General features: G+C 40.4%; 1 protein-coding gene and 1 long non-coding RNA gene across 4 annotated transcripts in view; both read right to left on the bottom strand.

Moving 5' to 3' along the window:
- Window positions 1-3,839: 3,839 nt before the first annotated feature.
- On the bottom strand, window positions 3,840-9,959 carry LOC308390357. Of its 3 annotated transcripts, XR_013970434.1 has the most exons (7): window positions 9,826-9,959; window positions 8,410-9,748; window positions 8,212-8,332; window positions 7,396-7,457; window positions 6,471-6,658; window positions 6,239-6,394; window positions 3,840-6,068 (listed from the first exon to the last, which is right to left on the bottom strand). It is a non-coding gene; the product is annotated as an uncharacterized lncRNA (long non-coding RNA). The 3 variants fall into 3 exon arrangements; XR_013970432.1 differs by having other exon boundaries at window positions 8,200-9,748; XR_013970433.1 differs by having other exon boundaries at window positions 8,212-9,748.
- Window positions 9,960-12,452: 2,493 nt separating this feature from the next.
- srcin1b (SRC kinase signaling inhibitor 1b) overlaps window positions 12,453-15,114 on the bottom strand; it is a 129,610-nt gene continuing 126,948 nt past the window's right edge. The window contains exon 20 of the mRNA XM_080871999.1: window positions 12,453-13,544. Coding sequence (XP_080728125.1) covers window positions 13,539-13,544 — 6 coding nt within the window. The 3' untranslated portion in view covers window positions 12,453-13,538. The remainder of the gene's footprint in view (window positions 13,545-15,114) is intronic.

Genomic DNA, 15,114 nt, shown 5'->3' with positions numbered 1-15,114 from the left:
CTATGAGAGTCCTGCATTTGGGTCCTTCCTCCTGCCTGCTGCAGCACACATCATCACAGTGCACACCAAGCTTTGGTACCTTTCTGATTTTGAAGCTTGTCTTTGGTTATTTAGTGGCTTTGTCTACCATTTCAATAGAGTCTGAGGGGTTTTCACACATTGACAAGTTTTAGACGGTAAACAATGTTAGATTTTAAAGCAAAATTGGAAAAAGAAAAATCAGAATCTGATGGACAAGTTTCAAATCTTTTTGTTTTTATTTTCAGGGAAAGACTCTTAACCTGAATCTCTTCAAGGAGAAGAACTCTGTTTATTAATGTCAAACTACCTCTGAGCCTGACCTCTCATTCCCACTCAGGCAGACGTGCTTTCAGTTACATGTGGATTTGTGTGCAGCAGCGACATGTGGCTCTACAGTGAATGCAAACATCTTCACCAGTCAGTTTCCACACAAAGAAAGAGAGGAGAGTTTTGTGAAAAGGCTCCAAGCACTATTTACTATATGTGGAGCAGTTGGAGGGGAGTTTATGGATGCTGCATTGGTGGAGTATGTGGCACTTTGGGGGCAGTTTGTGCAGCAGCTTTCAGCTGATTTTGATGAGATGTTGACGCGGTCGGTGCGACTGTTGGCTTTGTGAGCAGTTTATTTGGGTGAATACTGCTGCATTTTATTTTGAAAACTTTTCTCTTGTTACTGTCAGTTTAAGAGGTAAGCTGTTGTATTTTGGTTTCAGTTCACTCCATATTAATTCAGTTTAATTCTGGCTAATTTGCTTTAAATTGAGTTGAATTTTTTCTATGTTGTGATTTGGTTTTTGAGTGTGTGGGCAAGCTTGTGAAAGGGCATTATTATGCCCATTAGTCCACCTTACCACCGCACCTGACTGTTGTGCAGCCCGTGGAACAAATGATCCTGAATTCACTCTTACTTTTCCTGTTTTGCTTCCACCACAATAAAATCACACTTCATGCAGAGCTTGCTGTCTCTCTCTCTCTTTCTCTCAGTTTCCCGTCTAAAAATCAGTTTTCTACATTATTCGCTTGCTTGTTACGCACAAGTCTACCGTTGTTTACAGGCTGTCGGCCGATGTTTTTTTCCTTTTACTTACTTCCGAAAAGAAAACCTCATTTCTGCTGTTTAATAGGTTACTGAACAAATTTAAACTTTTTAAAATTATGCAAAATTGCAAAAGGCTCAGCTGTGTCTCTAATAAAACCTCTGTAACTTTGCTCTGCTTCACTTCAGCAGCATCAGGTAATGTTCATGTGTTGATTAATGGTTTTCTTTCATTTTTGATCTACTGCAGAATATTTTAAGGCCATCTGCTATAAAATCAGGCCAGGAAAGTCGCCTTCATGTTTTTCTGTGTTTTATCCTGTTACTTTGACACAAAAGCATCTGCTGTGATGCTCACACCTTTGATAAAGTCTCGCAAGTGTCAGCTTTCTTTTTATAGAAATAAAGATATGGAAATGTACTGATACGCGATCAGAATTACAATATTTTTGACTGTCTGAGGCAAAATTGACCCGATTCAAATCGAATTGAATTGGATCGAATCGATTGGAAACCTTGTGAATCGAAATCGAATCGATTCTAGAAATCAGTGACGATACCCAGCCCTAGTGATCAGGGGGAGTGGAAACACATGAGGAAGCAGCAGACACAAATGAGCCTAACGACGTTACAGCCGAAGGGAACCTAAAAACAATGATAACGACACAACAGACTTTTACAGAACATAAAACAGGAAACACTCAGAACATACAATAATCAAAGAATAAAACTAAAATACACAAAACACTGAGTTGCAGATCCAGTACTGTAACAATAAAATTATATTAGTACATAGAAATACAAACCTTTTTTTATTTCTTATAAATCTTCTTGGGTTTAATCAGTTAAGTAGAACATGAGCTGAGAAAACTCTGTTTTCTGTTGCTTCCGTTGTAGAGGGTGACTTGAGTATAGAAGAGGTTACAGTGGGAGAAACTTTAAGTCCATCACAGTACAGCAAACTAACCTGTTCATCCTGCATTAACCTGCAGTAGTTTCCTGAATATTTTCGTTGAACCTTTGAGGGCTTACATCTAAGCTTTATATTTCCAGTTTATCAATCGCCACTGAGCAGTCCTTATCTTTAAATCGAAGCGCTCTTCTTCCTGGTCTGTCATGCCTTTCTTATCTTTCTCCATCTCTGAGTGAAGTTCACTGTTTCTTTTCTCTTCCTGTAAAATACAGCAGCTGCACCTTTAGCTAACAACACACTGTGTGACAGACTGCACACAAACAGGTTGTGTGTTTGCTAATGTGTCTCAAGCTGATAAAAAGGTTGCATTTCAAATAACTTGAGATTTAAAAAATATCACTCCCTTCATGCCAAAGTACCGCAACTTATGGACCCCTGCAGTCCTTAAATATTGATAAATAACCCCCCGGCCCACTTTAACCCCTGACTGTGGTACAGCAGTCCCTCGTTTATCGCGGGAGTTACGCTCCCGCTCGGTGAAATCCGCAAAGTAGCCGACTTCATTTTTTACAATTATTATTATTAACCATTTTAAGGCTGTAAAACCCCTCACTGCACACTTTATACACTTTTCTCAGACAGGCAGGAACATTTACACACTTTTCTCTCTTGTTTACACACCCTCAGTCAAACCTTCGTAGAAAAATAAGTCCACTATTATAGAATGAAACCAAAGATCAAACCCTGTTTTCAGGTCCAGAACATGAGAATAGAGCAGCTGTGAGAGAATTCAACATTAATGAATCAATGGTACTGAAGTGGAGGAAGCAAGAAGAATGAGTTGAGTAAAGTTTGACTTATCTGAATGTTTTGTTTCGCTTAATGAGCCGTATAGTCTGGGAAATACGGTAACTTCAAGTCCAATTTTTTTGTGCGATGGTTATCATCATCCTCTGCCTTCTGGGTGCTACTGCAGGTGCCTTTGACAGTGCAAAACGTTTCCTCGACATTGTTGTGTTTGTTGGGGGGAAAACTTACAAACATACAGTGCAGCACTTCAGAGTCACACTGCTAGCAATCAAAGATTTATCTAAATTTGACAAACTGAACACATTCTGTATTGGACAGGAGACACGGCACAAGATTGATTGACAATGTTCTACAGCCAATCAGGACGGAGAACACAACGTGCTGTAAAAACAAAAAGCATGCAAAACTGCACCGAAAAAAAAAAATCAGCCAAGCAGCGAGGCAGCGAAAGGTGAACCGTGTTAAAGCGAAGGACCACTGTATACAGTTTTGCCTCTTTTATCTCTTTTTACCTGGTGATTAATACACAAACAGGATTCCCTTTGATGTTTTACTGTTTAGGCGCAAATCAGTTTGATGTTTGAAGGTTCGTAGTGACTTGAATAACTAACTAATAACTAGCCTCAAATACCTTAAACTAAAAGTAACAAGCCTGTTCTGAAAATGTAAGGAGTAGAAAGTAGATATTTGATTTAAAATGTAGGGAGTAAATCAAAAAGTTGTCAGAAAAAAACAACTCAAGTACCGTTACCTGAAAATTCTACTTAAGCACAGTAACAAAGTACCTGTGCTTGGTTTTTGGTAATATTTAGTTACTATGTTCTGTGATCCCTTTCTGATTTCCCAGTCGTGTCTCCATGTTGAGCTTGTCCTGGCCTTCTCTGATTTCCCATGTAGTTGTGTCAAGTTCAGTTACTTTATACTTGTTTCTAGTTTCCTCCCTGTTTAGGTTCTAGGTTTTTGTTTAGGCCCATATCCAATCAGCCAGTCGAGCCCACTGTTGACACAAAGCTCGAGGTGCACACCACCAGGTATTCATGAATATTTTTATTTTATCCCTTTACAAACAATTTAAACAACAGAGACGAGTTATCTGACATGTTAACCAAACAAATTCAGAGCAGTGTGTGAAACCTTCTGCTGTACATCAACATGTGGTATGTCTTTGGAGCTCTATTAACAAACTATGTAGCCTTTCAGTAAGTAAGGTCAGCTTGACAGAGAGACATTTCCATTACATTTGGTGCATTCTTCACAAAATGAACTACACTTGCACAGAAATAGTGAAAGTAATGTTTGAGGTTGGGGAGTGTTCAGAGGAGGAGGGCGGGCCTGTTGCTGTGAAACTGTGCCACTTCCACATGATTACAACGAGACAAATAAGGAAACATCAGACAAGCCTCTTTGTAAAAAGAAGCAGAGGTGTAATGAGCAAAAGTTAACCAGAAATCATTTTACATTTAAAAAGTGTAAAAATATCATTATAGATTTAATTTATAGCTTTATTTGTATAAAGCTATAAATTTAATCTTTATAGCAGTCACTTTATAGCAGTGACCTTCTGACCCATGAACCTTCCAGATCCCTCAGGTCATCTGGATCCGTTTTTTTATCAGTTCCCAGAGTCAGAACCAGACACGGAGAAGCTGCATTCAGCTTTTATGCTCCTTATATCTGGAACAAACTCCCAGAAAGCTTCAGATCAGCTGAAACACTCAGTTTATTTAAATCCAGGTTGAAGACTCACCTGTTCTCAGCTGCATTTGAATAAAAACACAAAATCCACACTTTTAAGCTTAAATCTCAAAACTTATATTTTAACTACTGATTTTATCTACTGTTTTTTTTATCAATTTTAAATCATGCTTTTTATTGTTTTTGTTTTTTAATGTCTCTGTAAAGCACTTTGAATCACCTTGTTGTTGAATTGTGCAATATAAATAAACTTGCCTTGCCTTCATCTTTGAACAGTATCTGAGAGGGCAGGGATTTCCCCTCTCTGTGGGGGTAACAAGCATCATAAAGAGCACAAAGTAGAAAGAACAACAGTAGTTAAACAACATTACACAGAAATCTGACAGCAGTTGTTAAAGCATCCCCAAATCCCACTGACATGTTTAACAAGAAAAGGGTTGAGTTTCGATATTGTAGCATTTTGGAAAAATTAATGAATCAAAAAGAGAATTTAGGAACTCAGAAAAAAAATCAACTAAATATAAACACTAAATGTTCAGAGCTGCTGTTTCACCGACAGCCTCAGAGTTTCTCCACTCCCTCGCTCATCCTCTGCAGCTCTTCTGGGATTGGTGCTTCTTAAAAACAGGAGAGGAACTCTGACCGTTTGCCGTCCACTGACCGTTCGTCACACACTTCTCCATCCCTGTCACAGCAGTCAGAATCTTTGCACCCTAATCCACGACGTCTTTCACAGCATCGCTGGAGAACATGTTGTTGACAGTCTTTTCTATTGTTTTCAACTCTTTTACAAGTGTTTGGAAGCTTTTGTCTCCCCTAGCGTTCCTCATCATTTCTGCTTTTCGATTTTTCTTATAATTATATTTGATTAAACTTCTGCTTAAACGAACTGTGGCTCTCGTTGCATACAAAGCCCCAAATCCTCCACCTATAGCACCACCTGCTGCACCTACTTGCCGACCAAAACAGCGGCCGATTCCGTGACCGATTGCCCAGCCAACAGTGAAACATAACACTTCGCCAAAAAAGCCATAATCTTCTCTATCTTTTACTAAAGCTGCCGCATTCACCGACCCACTAACTGCACCGGTAAACGCTCCTCCGACTACTCCCCCAAATACGCTGCTCACAAAGCCAACCGTTGCACTAACTGTATCAACATCTCCACAAAGTTTGGAGTAAATCATTGCGCAAACCGCTCCCAAAGTGGCACATGTTGCACCAATGATGCCTCCAAAAGTTCCACTAAAAGTGCCTCCAAACCAAACAAACGGAGCTTGGACCACCTCGTTCCGAGAACCCTCCAGATTTGCATCATCTGCAGCAGCTGCCTGTACAAAGCACTTAGAATCTCGCCCAAGGCCATCTTCAAGTTGGTCGTACAGCCTCCTAAATCTCTCCAAACGTGCTTTGCCATTTTCATCCAGGTCAGTTGAAGCCGTGAATCCAAATGTGGCCCAAAACATTTCCATTTTTATGTTTGCGCTGCACAATAATCCACCTCAAGCTAAATATAAAGTCAACTGCTGTTTAGAAGAAGATAAATAAATCAAGTTCTTGTCCTTGAAGTGGCCGATGTTAGTATTTTCCTCCCTGCAAAGAAAAATAACAGGACGTGAAACCAGATGATTCACGTCTTTTTAAACTCTTTTTAATGAACCCCTAACACCTTTTTTGTTTTGTTTTTTAATTTTGCACTGCCTTAAAATTCAGTATTTTGTGCTGTGAAAGCACAAAATTGTAAAAGTTAGCCAATAGCCCACCTGTTAGCTGGAGACGTCGTAATGAGAAAATGATCATGTCGTGCCTTTTTTCCACTAGCACCTGCTTGGCTCGACTTTACTCTGCTTGGTTTTGCTTGTTTTCCAATACAACCGAGTCACACCTCAGTCTGGGTGGGGTTGTTATAGCGAGGCAGCCTGAAAGAGCTGTGATGTCATTTGCCTGCCGCACAAACACAACACAAAAATGAAGGACATGGAGGTGATGGTATACCTGCTCCTCAGTGTCGGACCACCGTGTTGGTTTGTGCGTGCCCACTTCTCTCGTTTCAAAAATAGGGTTTGATTCTTCGCGAACGGGTTGCTTTCATGACTTAGCCAGTGATTGTCACTCCCTGGCCAATCGGTGACTTTCCATCTGCTGACATCACATTTTTGACCCAACTCAGCTCACTTGGAACCCTGGGAAAGTAGGTACAAAAAAGTACCTGGTAAACTCTATGGAAAACTCTAAAAACCTATTAGAGTTTGGTCGAGGCAAAAAGGTGCTAGTGGAAAAGGGGCAATCGTCAGGGGTCCCCAGAGTTTGGATGACTCAGCCATGACTGTCTCAAACAATCTCATTCATTGTTTATGAAATCTACAGTCTAATAAATGAGGGGGGGGGGATTTGAATACATTCTGAAGTGACTAGATTTTATTCAACCACATAAATTTGATCAGTCAGATGAAGAGTGATAAAACAAACCTGTTTTTTTCAGGAAGGTTGTTTTTTTATCACCCTTCATCTGACTGATTAAATTTGTACAACAGCCTTGTCACATTTCAAATCAGTTATCTTTGCATCTTCTGTTTTTCCCAAATGCTTGACAACCTTTTAAGTTGCTATTGAAATGTTTGACATTAAATTCATGTGGTAACATAACACTGCACATAACAATACGTTCCCACAGCACTTTCTGTGCATATGCATGTCTTCTAGTGTATTGTATCGTACGTAGTAAACATTTGTACATGGTATAAATTAATTATGAATAATAATAAGGACAAAAAAAAAAACCTGACCTCTATCCCAAACCCTGACCCCCGTGTCGTTACCCAGCCTTAGGAGAGCAATTTAAAACAAAATGACATATTCTCACAGGTTATATTTAGGGTCATGATGACTTAGATTAATTTTGAGGCTCATCCATACTCACTGTTATCTGTCTTTCGATGCCTCAACGATGCTTTTGGTTCTTTCTTCTTGAAACAGACAGCACTTTCACAGAAGTGGGTAAAAGAGAATATTAGGCTGGGGTTAGTTCAGAGCAGGAATCAGGAAGTCAAGGATCGGAGTAAGAGGGAAGGGCTGCTGGTATGAAGCTATGTTCCTGTTCTATATGAATAAATTGCAGATGATTGGGAACGCCTGACAAGAGCTTGACTTTGAAATGTAGCCTGTTCGGTATGCTGAAGGAAACAGTGCCAAAGTTAAGATAAAGGCGGACTCTAAGTCACAGCATGCAAAAAACTAAAACTAAATATGTGAAGATATAATTATACATGACTGCGTCATCAATGCAAGGTGTGAAAGTTCAGTGTGGCCTCTGGAGAAAAAAAACTTTATATAATTTGCATATAAACTCATCTTGTTATTTCTGATCTTTGGCCATCTTTTTCAGTTTTTTCTTCTCTAACAGAAACTTCACAGTAAAAGCCTGAACAAACAAATGCGTATGAAAGGATCCAGATGTGTAAACGATATGAAACGTTGGCCTTTCAAATCCAGATGAGAAAACTACCAAGTTAAAGCAGTCTATGATTTAGCCAACACTTTATACAGCTGTGTTTCCTTTTTTATTTTCACTGTGACCCTGAAAAAGGACTCTTTGTGTTAACCATTAGTAGTTGCAGGAACTAAATGGCGGTAAATCAAAAGGGGGATCAGTAAAAATAGAAGCTGAGTCCACAAGTGAGGTAGAGACAGAACTAGATAAACAAGTCCAACATGGAGGCCCCACCTTTCAACTTACGGGATCTGTTGCTAACATGTTGGTGCAGATACCGCAGCACACCTTCAGGGGTCTGATGGAGTCCATGACTCGACAGGTCCGGGCTGTTCTGGCAGAAAAAAGGACCTGGACAACACTGTAACTGTGCAAATTGTTGACAAGTTTTGCATTTTTCTGTTTCATTTTGAATGTTTGTTTGTTTTCAGTTGATTTTCTTACCAGAGTAGGTGTGACTGTAATTTCAGTCTTTATACGTGGTGTAATATGTAGGGCAAAGGCAACGTTGATAGTAGATAATAAAATACAAAAAAGAACTTTTTTCATCATGGGGAAGTCTGCAGACTTGACAGTTGTTCAGATGATGTGAATAAGCCACAGAAGGGCGCTGCTGAAAAGGCTTGCTGTATTTGTCTTGGCCCCTGGGTCTTGAATTTCTCCGTGGATTTGTGATACCGTTTGTTTTGAAGACATTTGTTTCTCTCGTTTTGTTACATCAGTGTTAATGTTCCTGTTTCCCTTGATTTATTATATCTTCCAGGGTTATGTTCGAGTTGGGTTGTGTGTCTGTAGTGCCTTGTTTGCTCTAAGCTAAATATGGTTCGGTATTTCCCTTTTGTGATCCTATTCTGTTCGTTTAGTCTTGTCTCCATGTCTGTATTATGTCTCTGTCAGTCTCAGATGTTTGAGTCTCTGTCTTGGTTATTTCCAGTTTTATTTTGATGGTCTCTTGTGATTTCTATCTAGTTTGACTTCCCTGTCTTGTTATCTCTGATTTGTTCCAGCTGTGCTGTCTGCTGTTTCCACTCCCCTCTTTATCCGGTGTGTATTTATTCTCTGAATCTCCTCTTGTCCTTTGTCACATCCTTACTCAACGCCGTGTGCTCCTCTGTTCTGTCGCGTTCCCTAGACTCCTAGTTTTATATTCCTGGCTCCAGCCCTGCCCTATTTTTGTATTTTGGAAAGTCTTCAGCATTAGAACTGCCTTTTTTTCACATTCTGTCTCCTGAGTCGTGCATTTTGAGTCCGTATCTTGCCTGCCACACCGTGCTTTAAGACAGTACTGAAGCTTATTAATGGAAAGTTGGGGATTACCAAAGGGAAAAGTAGGACTCTAAGGAAAAGTTGAGTCAAGATCTCAGCAGAGCTTCACAAGCAGCAGACTGAGGCTTGTGTTAGAGCATCAGGGGCCACCTCACTGTCCCCTTACTGATATCAAACCACCTCTGAATAATAGCATAACAGTCTTCTTCAGATCAAGGTAAAGTTTTCATTTTATTTAGTTCTAAAGTCTGGAGGAAGACTGGAGACAGACTGAATCCAAGGTGCGTGAAGTCCAGTGTAAATGTTCCACAATCTGTGAGACTTTGGGCCATCTGTCATCTGCTGGTGTGGGTTGGTCCACTGTGTTTTATCAAGTCCAAAGTCAACACCGTGTCTAGGAAGATATTTTAGAGCACTTTGTGGTTCCGTTTGCTGATAACTTGTCTGGCAGGACTTAGCGCCTCCATATATTGTCGAATAACTAGAAAACGGTTTGCTGACTGTTGTCAGACTGGACCTGGAAGATTAGAAACAGCCAACCTTAAAATACAGACATGCTCTTCATAAGTTGGACGTTTGAGAAATCAGTTTTACCCCGGTTCTTTTATTCGTCGAAACTTCCAGAGACGGCACCGGGACTCAGTAGTCATTTCACAAAACCTTTATTCATCTTCATTTAAGCATGCACTTCTAGAAGGGAAGACGAGGCCGGTGTCCCTCTCCAAATCTTCACCCCTTTGTTAGTTACAGCCAGCTTTATAGAGGCGTCCCCATCATAAAACCCCCCACGGTGTGCTGCAAACTCTGTGTCTATGTGCACGAGCACATGAATGCCTACATGTGCGCATTCCCGCGTGTCTATGTGAGTGCTCGTGTGTGACTGTGTATGCATACCTGTGTGTATGTATGAGTGCACATGAGTGAGTGTGCGTGTGGATGTGTGTGCGTGACAGTTAAAACACTGTGGGTGTAGGTGACTCCCTAGGTCATAAAACCCATCTCTCTTCCAGACGACAGTTATCCAGTTACAAATGTTGAGACCCCCACCCAAACATCCTCTGGGGAAATTCCACTCAGCATTAACTCCTCTCTGTTTTACTCTCACAGTTCAAGTGGGGGAGGGGTCTCCTACAATCTACTCCTAAGTTCACGACACAGTGAGGCCTTTATTATATTGAGGGCAGTGTCTCTACAATAGTTCTACATTCTATGTTAACACATTTCTAAACTCTAAAATCAGCTAAACATTCTACAATTACATATCCTTTTTTGATGGATTCTAATAACTTGATGCCTGGATTTCAGATTTTTCCTAACCTATAAACCACCATCATTCAAAGTAAAGCAAAAAAGGGGGATTTACACAATATATGAGTAAATGTGAAAGTTTGCCTTTTTAATTGAATTGTGAAATAAATAAACTTTTCATGGTTTTCCAAATTCTTTTGTACTATGTATGAACTAGTAAAGCACCTTCAGATGACTCTAGCCACATAAATACCAGCATGTTTAGAGGCTTACACCTTCTCTTTGTCAATCTTCTTCATTACGCTCGGCTTCCCTTCATAATTCATTAAACTTTCATCTAATCTAAATGAAAGTTGATCCGACCTCATCACACCGCAGCTCAGGTTTAACCGAGCGCATATTTGGTTAGTGTTTAAACTAATCTGAGACCTTTATTTGTCCAGAGGGAAGGCTCCAGAATCAACAAGATTAAAGCGGTTCCTCTCATCGTTACACGGTAATACATTTATCATTCATTATTAAGGATGAGCTGCCCGAGTCAAATAAATGAGGCGCCGACACTCGTCGTTTATAAGAGGGTCACCTTTATTGTCACAAAAACACAACAGGATGTACAAAAGCAGCAACATTTTTCATTCGGTTGGTTTTTCTCACACGAAGCAGCAACTTTTAGCTTCCACACACAAAGTTGCGCAGTGTTTTTGCACTGTTTAGTTGGTCTTTAGTTATACTGACTTTGTAGTAGTTTATCATTCTTCTTCACGATTCACAAACAACACTTACCCCACACAGCAAGCACCACTCATCATTTAGTTGATATACAATATCGTTCATTTCTCTGAAGGTATAATAGTCGTGTTTTTTCTTTTCTTTTTTTTTCTCTGGGGGCTTTACTTTGCCATTTGGAACATAATACAAAAATCTAAGTAACTGTACAATTTTTGTTTTACTCTATCATACACTCACAAGTATACACAGAATTTTTGACAAGAAAATGAGACCTCTGTTGACCCAGCGTGCAGATTTCCAGGAATGTATACAGTATGCATGCCATTTTGGAGAGTTTTTTCCTCTTTTTTTAATTCCTTCTATAAAAGTTTCACATAAAATCCATTTTGTTATATATTATCTGGGTTTATATACATGATTTGAACACCCACAAATGGTTTGAACAATCACACATTCATCAAGAAACCATCGATAAACAGTTTGAATTGTATCATCTGTGTAGTGTATGCACACTATTGGTTATAGTAGAGGAAAACAGCTACAAAATGAGGCCATCCTATCAGAGAGGTGATTGTTTCATGTGCTTTCTATACATGTTCCTGCCCGCCGCGAGCATCTGGCGCCTCTCCTGGTCTCTACGATACAATGTGTTAATGGTTTGTTTCATGGTTAGCAGAAAAAATAAAGAAATCTTTAACGCAGAAAAATAAAAATTTACAGAATAAATGTGTTAAACGTGCGTATGAATCCTCTTCAAGTATAAAAATACAAAAAAAGCTTGATTATATAAAACATAGATGACACTTTTTTCTTTTTTACATGTTCTCTCCCAAATTTAAACTAAATGATTGTTAATATACATACAATATATCTGAAGTGGTTTAGGTTATACTTTAACTGCGTGCTAGCTTTTAATGCTATTTCTGACACTACTAATACATTCCATAAATGTATTAACTATATAATAAAATGTCTGCTTGTAATTTACTGTGTGCCGGTGGTATAAATACACAGTCAGTGTCAGATTTCCCTCCAGCAAGATGTCACGCACCGCGTCGAGCACCGGGTGCGCGCAGGATTATTTATCTTGTCACTTTAGATTCGGTTTACATGAAACCTTTCGTCTCAGCTCGCTGCATTTCTGCGCTTTAATCCAAACTCGACTTGTCACATTCATTAAAACTTTTATAACACACCGATTTGGGAACGGGTTAAACTCTGACAACACACGTGTTGCAGACAAAAGGTAAGGGTAACACGATTCGCTGTGTCCCAGTTTCACACTTTCACACACCTGCGAAGAGGAGAGTTTATTTTAGTAATGATCATCATTTTCATCATTTTATTTTTGACTGGAGTTGCAAATATTTCGCATTGTTTATTTTACAAATGGGAGTGAATGAGTGGGAGTGGCTAAAGTCACTGGGCGTGTGACTTAGAAAAGGGGGCGTGGTTAGAGAGGATAAAACTCGCAGTATGCATGACTAGTTAAATAGTAAAAGTTTAAAAAAGTAGTAAAAGTTTGTTTGTTATGCATCACTTTGTAGCTAACTGTTGGTCACTCATCGTGGACGTTCCAAGCTCCGGCTAGGCACCCAAATCTATCCTCCCTCACTGAAAGCTCTGACATTTTTATGGTTCTGTTGCTGTGTTACTGCTTATCATATGCATTTCGGCATAGTCACAAATTTTAGGTTTTTTTGCCCTGTCTTTTTAAGCTTTGTTTGTATATTCTTGTTCAAAAATCCCCCAAAGCAGCATTTTTTTACTGAGCGTAAAAGTTATTTTTTAAAGTAGCTGAGCCGGTGCGAAGCTGGGACACAGGTATTGTGTTTAGCTGTTAGTTATGGTAAAAGATGGATTTGCGACATACATGTTAGAGGTGAAATCCTCGCACTGCTTCACAACGCAGGTCTGGAGCCGATGGAAAAACCTCCAAATGTGCAGAATAAATTTTACCCTTTTAATTTGGCTCCTTAATGTGAAAACGACCTCTACAGCAGCCGAGAGAGTCAGACAAATTACGCTAATGACAAAATGTCACACCTTCAAGGTCTGAGCTAGGATTTAGGAGTCCAAAACCAGAACGATCCGAGTACTCACTCCTCACGTTATTAGTCCAGCTGAGGCCTGAGAGACCTGAGAAGCAGACAGAGAATGAAAAAAGGCAAAGCAAGGAGAGAGAGGAGGAAGAAAGGAGACTGGCTCACGGACCAAAATGATGTGCGAAAAAGCAGCGAGGGGAAAACGTCAGCGAAACTGATGGTGATGTGGTGATGATGATTGCCCAGATCAATGAGCGGCGTTTCTGCTGTAGCGGTGACAAAAGCTCAGCACTGCCCCAAAAAAGCAAGCAGAGAGGGAAGATTCGGGAGCAAAGGAAGAAAAAATTAGAATGGAAACGAGAAGCGGTGAAAGGGAAGGGAAAAAAGAAAAAAAGACAAAAATCAAATTTTACAAACAGACAAATGTATTTCAAGTTTCTGTTAAATCATCCATGATTTATGATCTCCTCCACCGCCCCTTCCCCCTCCCTGTCCCCCTCCTGCGCTACCACTACTTTCCGCTTCGATGTGATTGGCCGCCGGGGACGTCAGGTTTTTGGTGCATCGGCGTGACAGCCCTCGTGCTTGTGGGTAGACTAGAGAGAAGAGTGCGAAGCTGTCGCTGGGCTGCAGACGGGCAGAAATGATCACAGAGCTGCTGCTGTCAGAGACGAGGGACAGAAAATCTGCCCTTATTCAGCTCTTCTTCCTCTTCTGTGTGTGACGCAGTGACAGGAGGAAGAGGAAACGGGAGTGGAAGGAGGATGAAAAGGAGACGAGGAGAGAAAACAAGAAGACGACAAATGACGAGGGGTGACAAGGAAAGGAGGAATGAGATTATGACACAAGGAAACAAATGCATCAGACAAGAAGGACAGGGAGGAAGAAGACAGGATGAGCAGAGAAGCTAAAAAAGGAGAGGAGAATAAACAGCAAGGGGAGACAAGAGTAGGAAACATTGAGAGGAGAAAAGGAGAGGTAGCCAGGGATGAGGAAAGAAGACGAGGAAGAAAGAGATGTAAAAGGCAAGGAAAGAGGAAGTGGGGACAAGAAAAAAGGAAAGATGAGAAGTACAAAATAGAGGAAACAAGAACGGCAAGATCAAATGAGGAATGAGGGAGAGAAATCTAAAAGAAAAGGATGGAAAGGAGATAAGGAAGGAAACAAAAAGAAGAGATAAGGGAGAAAGGCATGAGTGAGAATAAAGATAGGAAGGGAAAGGAAGGAAAGGATAAGGAAACATGGGAATGAGGCCGATGGAATAACAGGTTAAAACAGATTGAGAAAAGATGGAAGAAAAGGAAAGCAGAGAGAAGAATGGGAATGGAAGGAGGAAGCAGAGGTGGAAATGAGTGGGAATGAGGAAATGAAAAATGAAGAAGATACGAAGGGGAGATAAGGAAAGAGGAGAAGAAATCATGAGGGAGATAAAGAAGGGATGGATAAGGATAGGAACGACTGGACGAAGAAAAAAGGGATGAAAGGAAACGTAATGAAGAGAGTAGAACAGTGGAAAAAGAAAAGGAGACAGGCAGAGGAGACGAGGAAAGGAACGTGACGTAGGAGGAAAGATAAGGTGTAGCAGAAGCAAGTTTTCCTCTGACCACAGCTCGGTATTAGCCGGGGCTCTGGGGTGTTCCTGAGAAAACATTTATGTTTCTGACCTGCTCTCACTTTAAACACCTCGCCTTCAGCAGCAGCAGCAGCAGCCTCTGCAGCTCCTCTTTGTGCCAAATAAATAAACCAAGTGGAAAAACAACCAGCGGCTGGCCGTCCCCCGGCCCCCTCTGCTGCCACTGCTAATGAACGGCTCTGCACATGAGTGGGCTACAGATTTTCCCTCCCATTACACCTCTATGAG

The sequence above is a fragment of the Rhamphochromis sp. 'chilingali' genome, assembly GCF_963969265.1.
Source record: "Rhamphochromis sp. 'chilingali' genome assembly, chromosome: 22".
Classification (NCBI taxonomy): Eukaryota; Metazoa; Chordata; class Actinopteri; order Cichliformes; family Cichlidae; genus Rhamphochromis; species Rhamphochromis sp. 'chilingali'.
The sequence above is the reverse complement of the archived record's forward strand: the minus strand, read 5'-3'. Positions and strand labels throughout refer to the sequence as shown.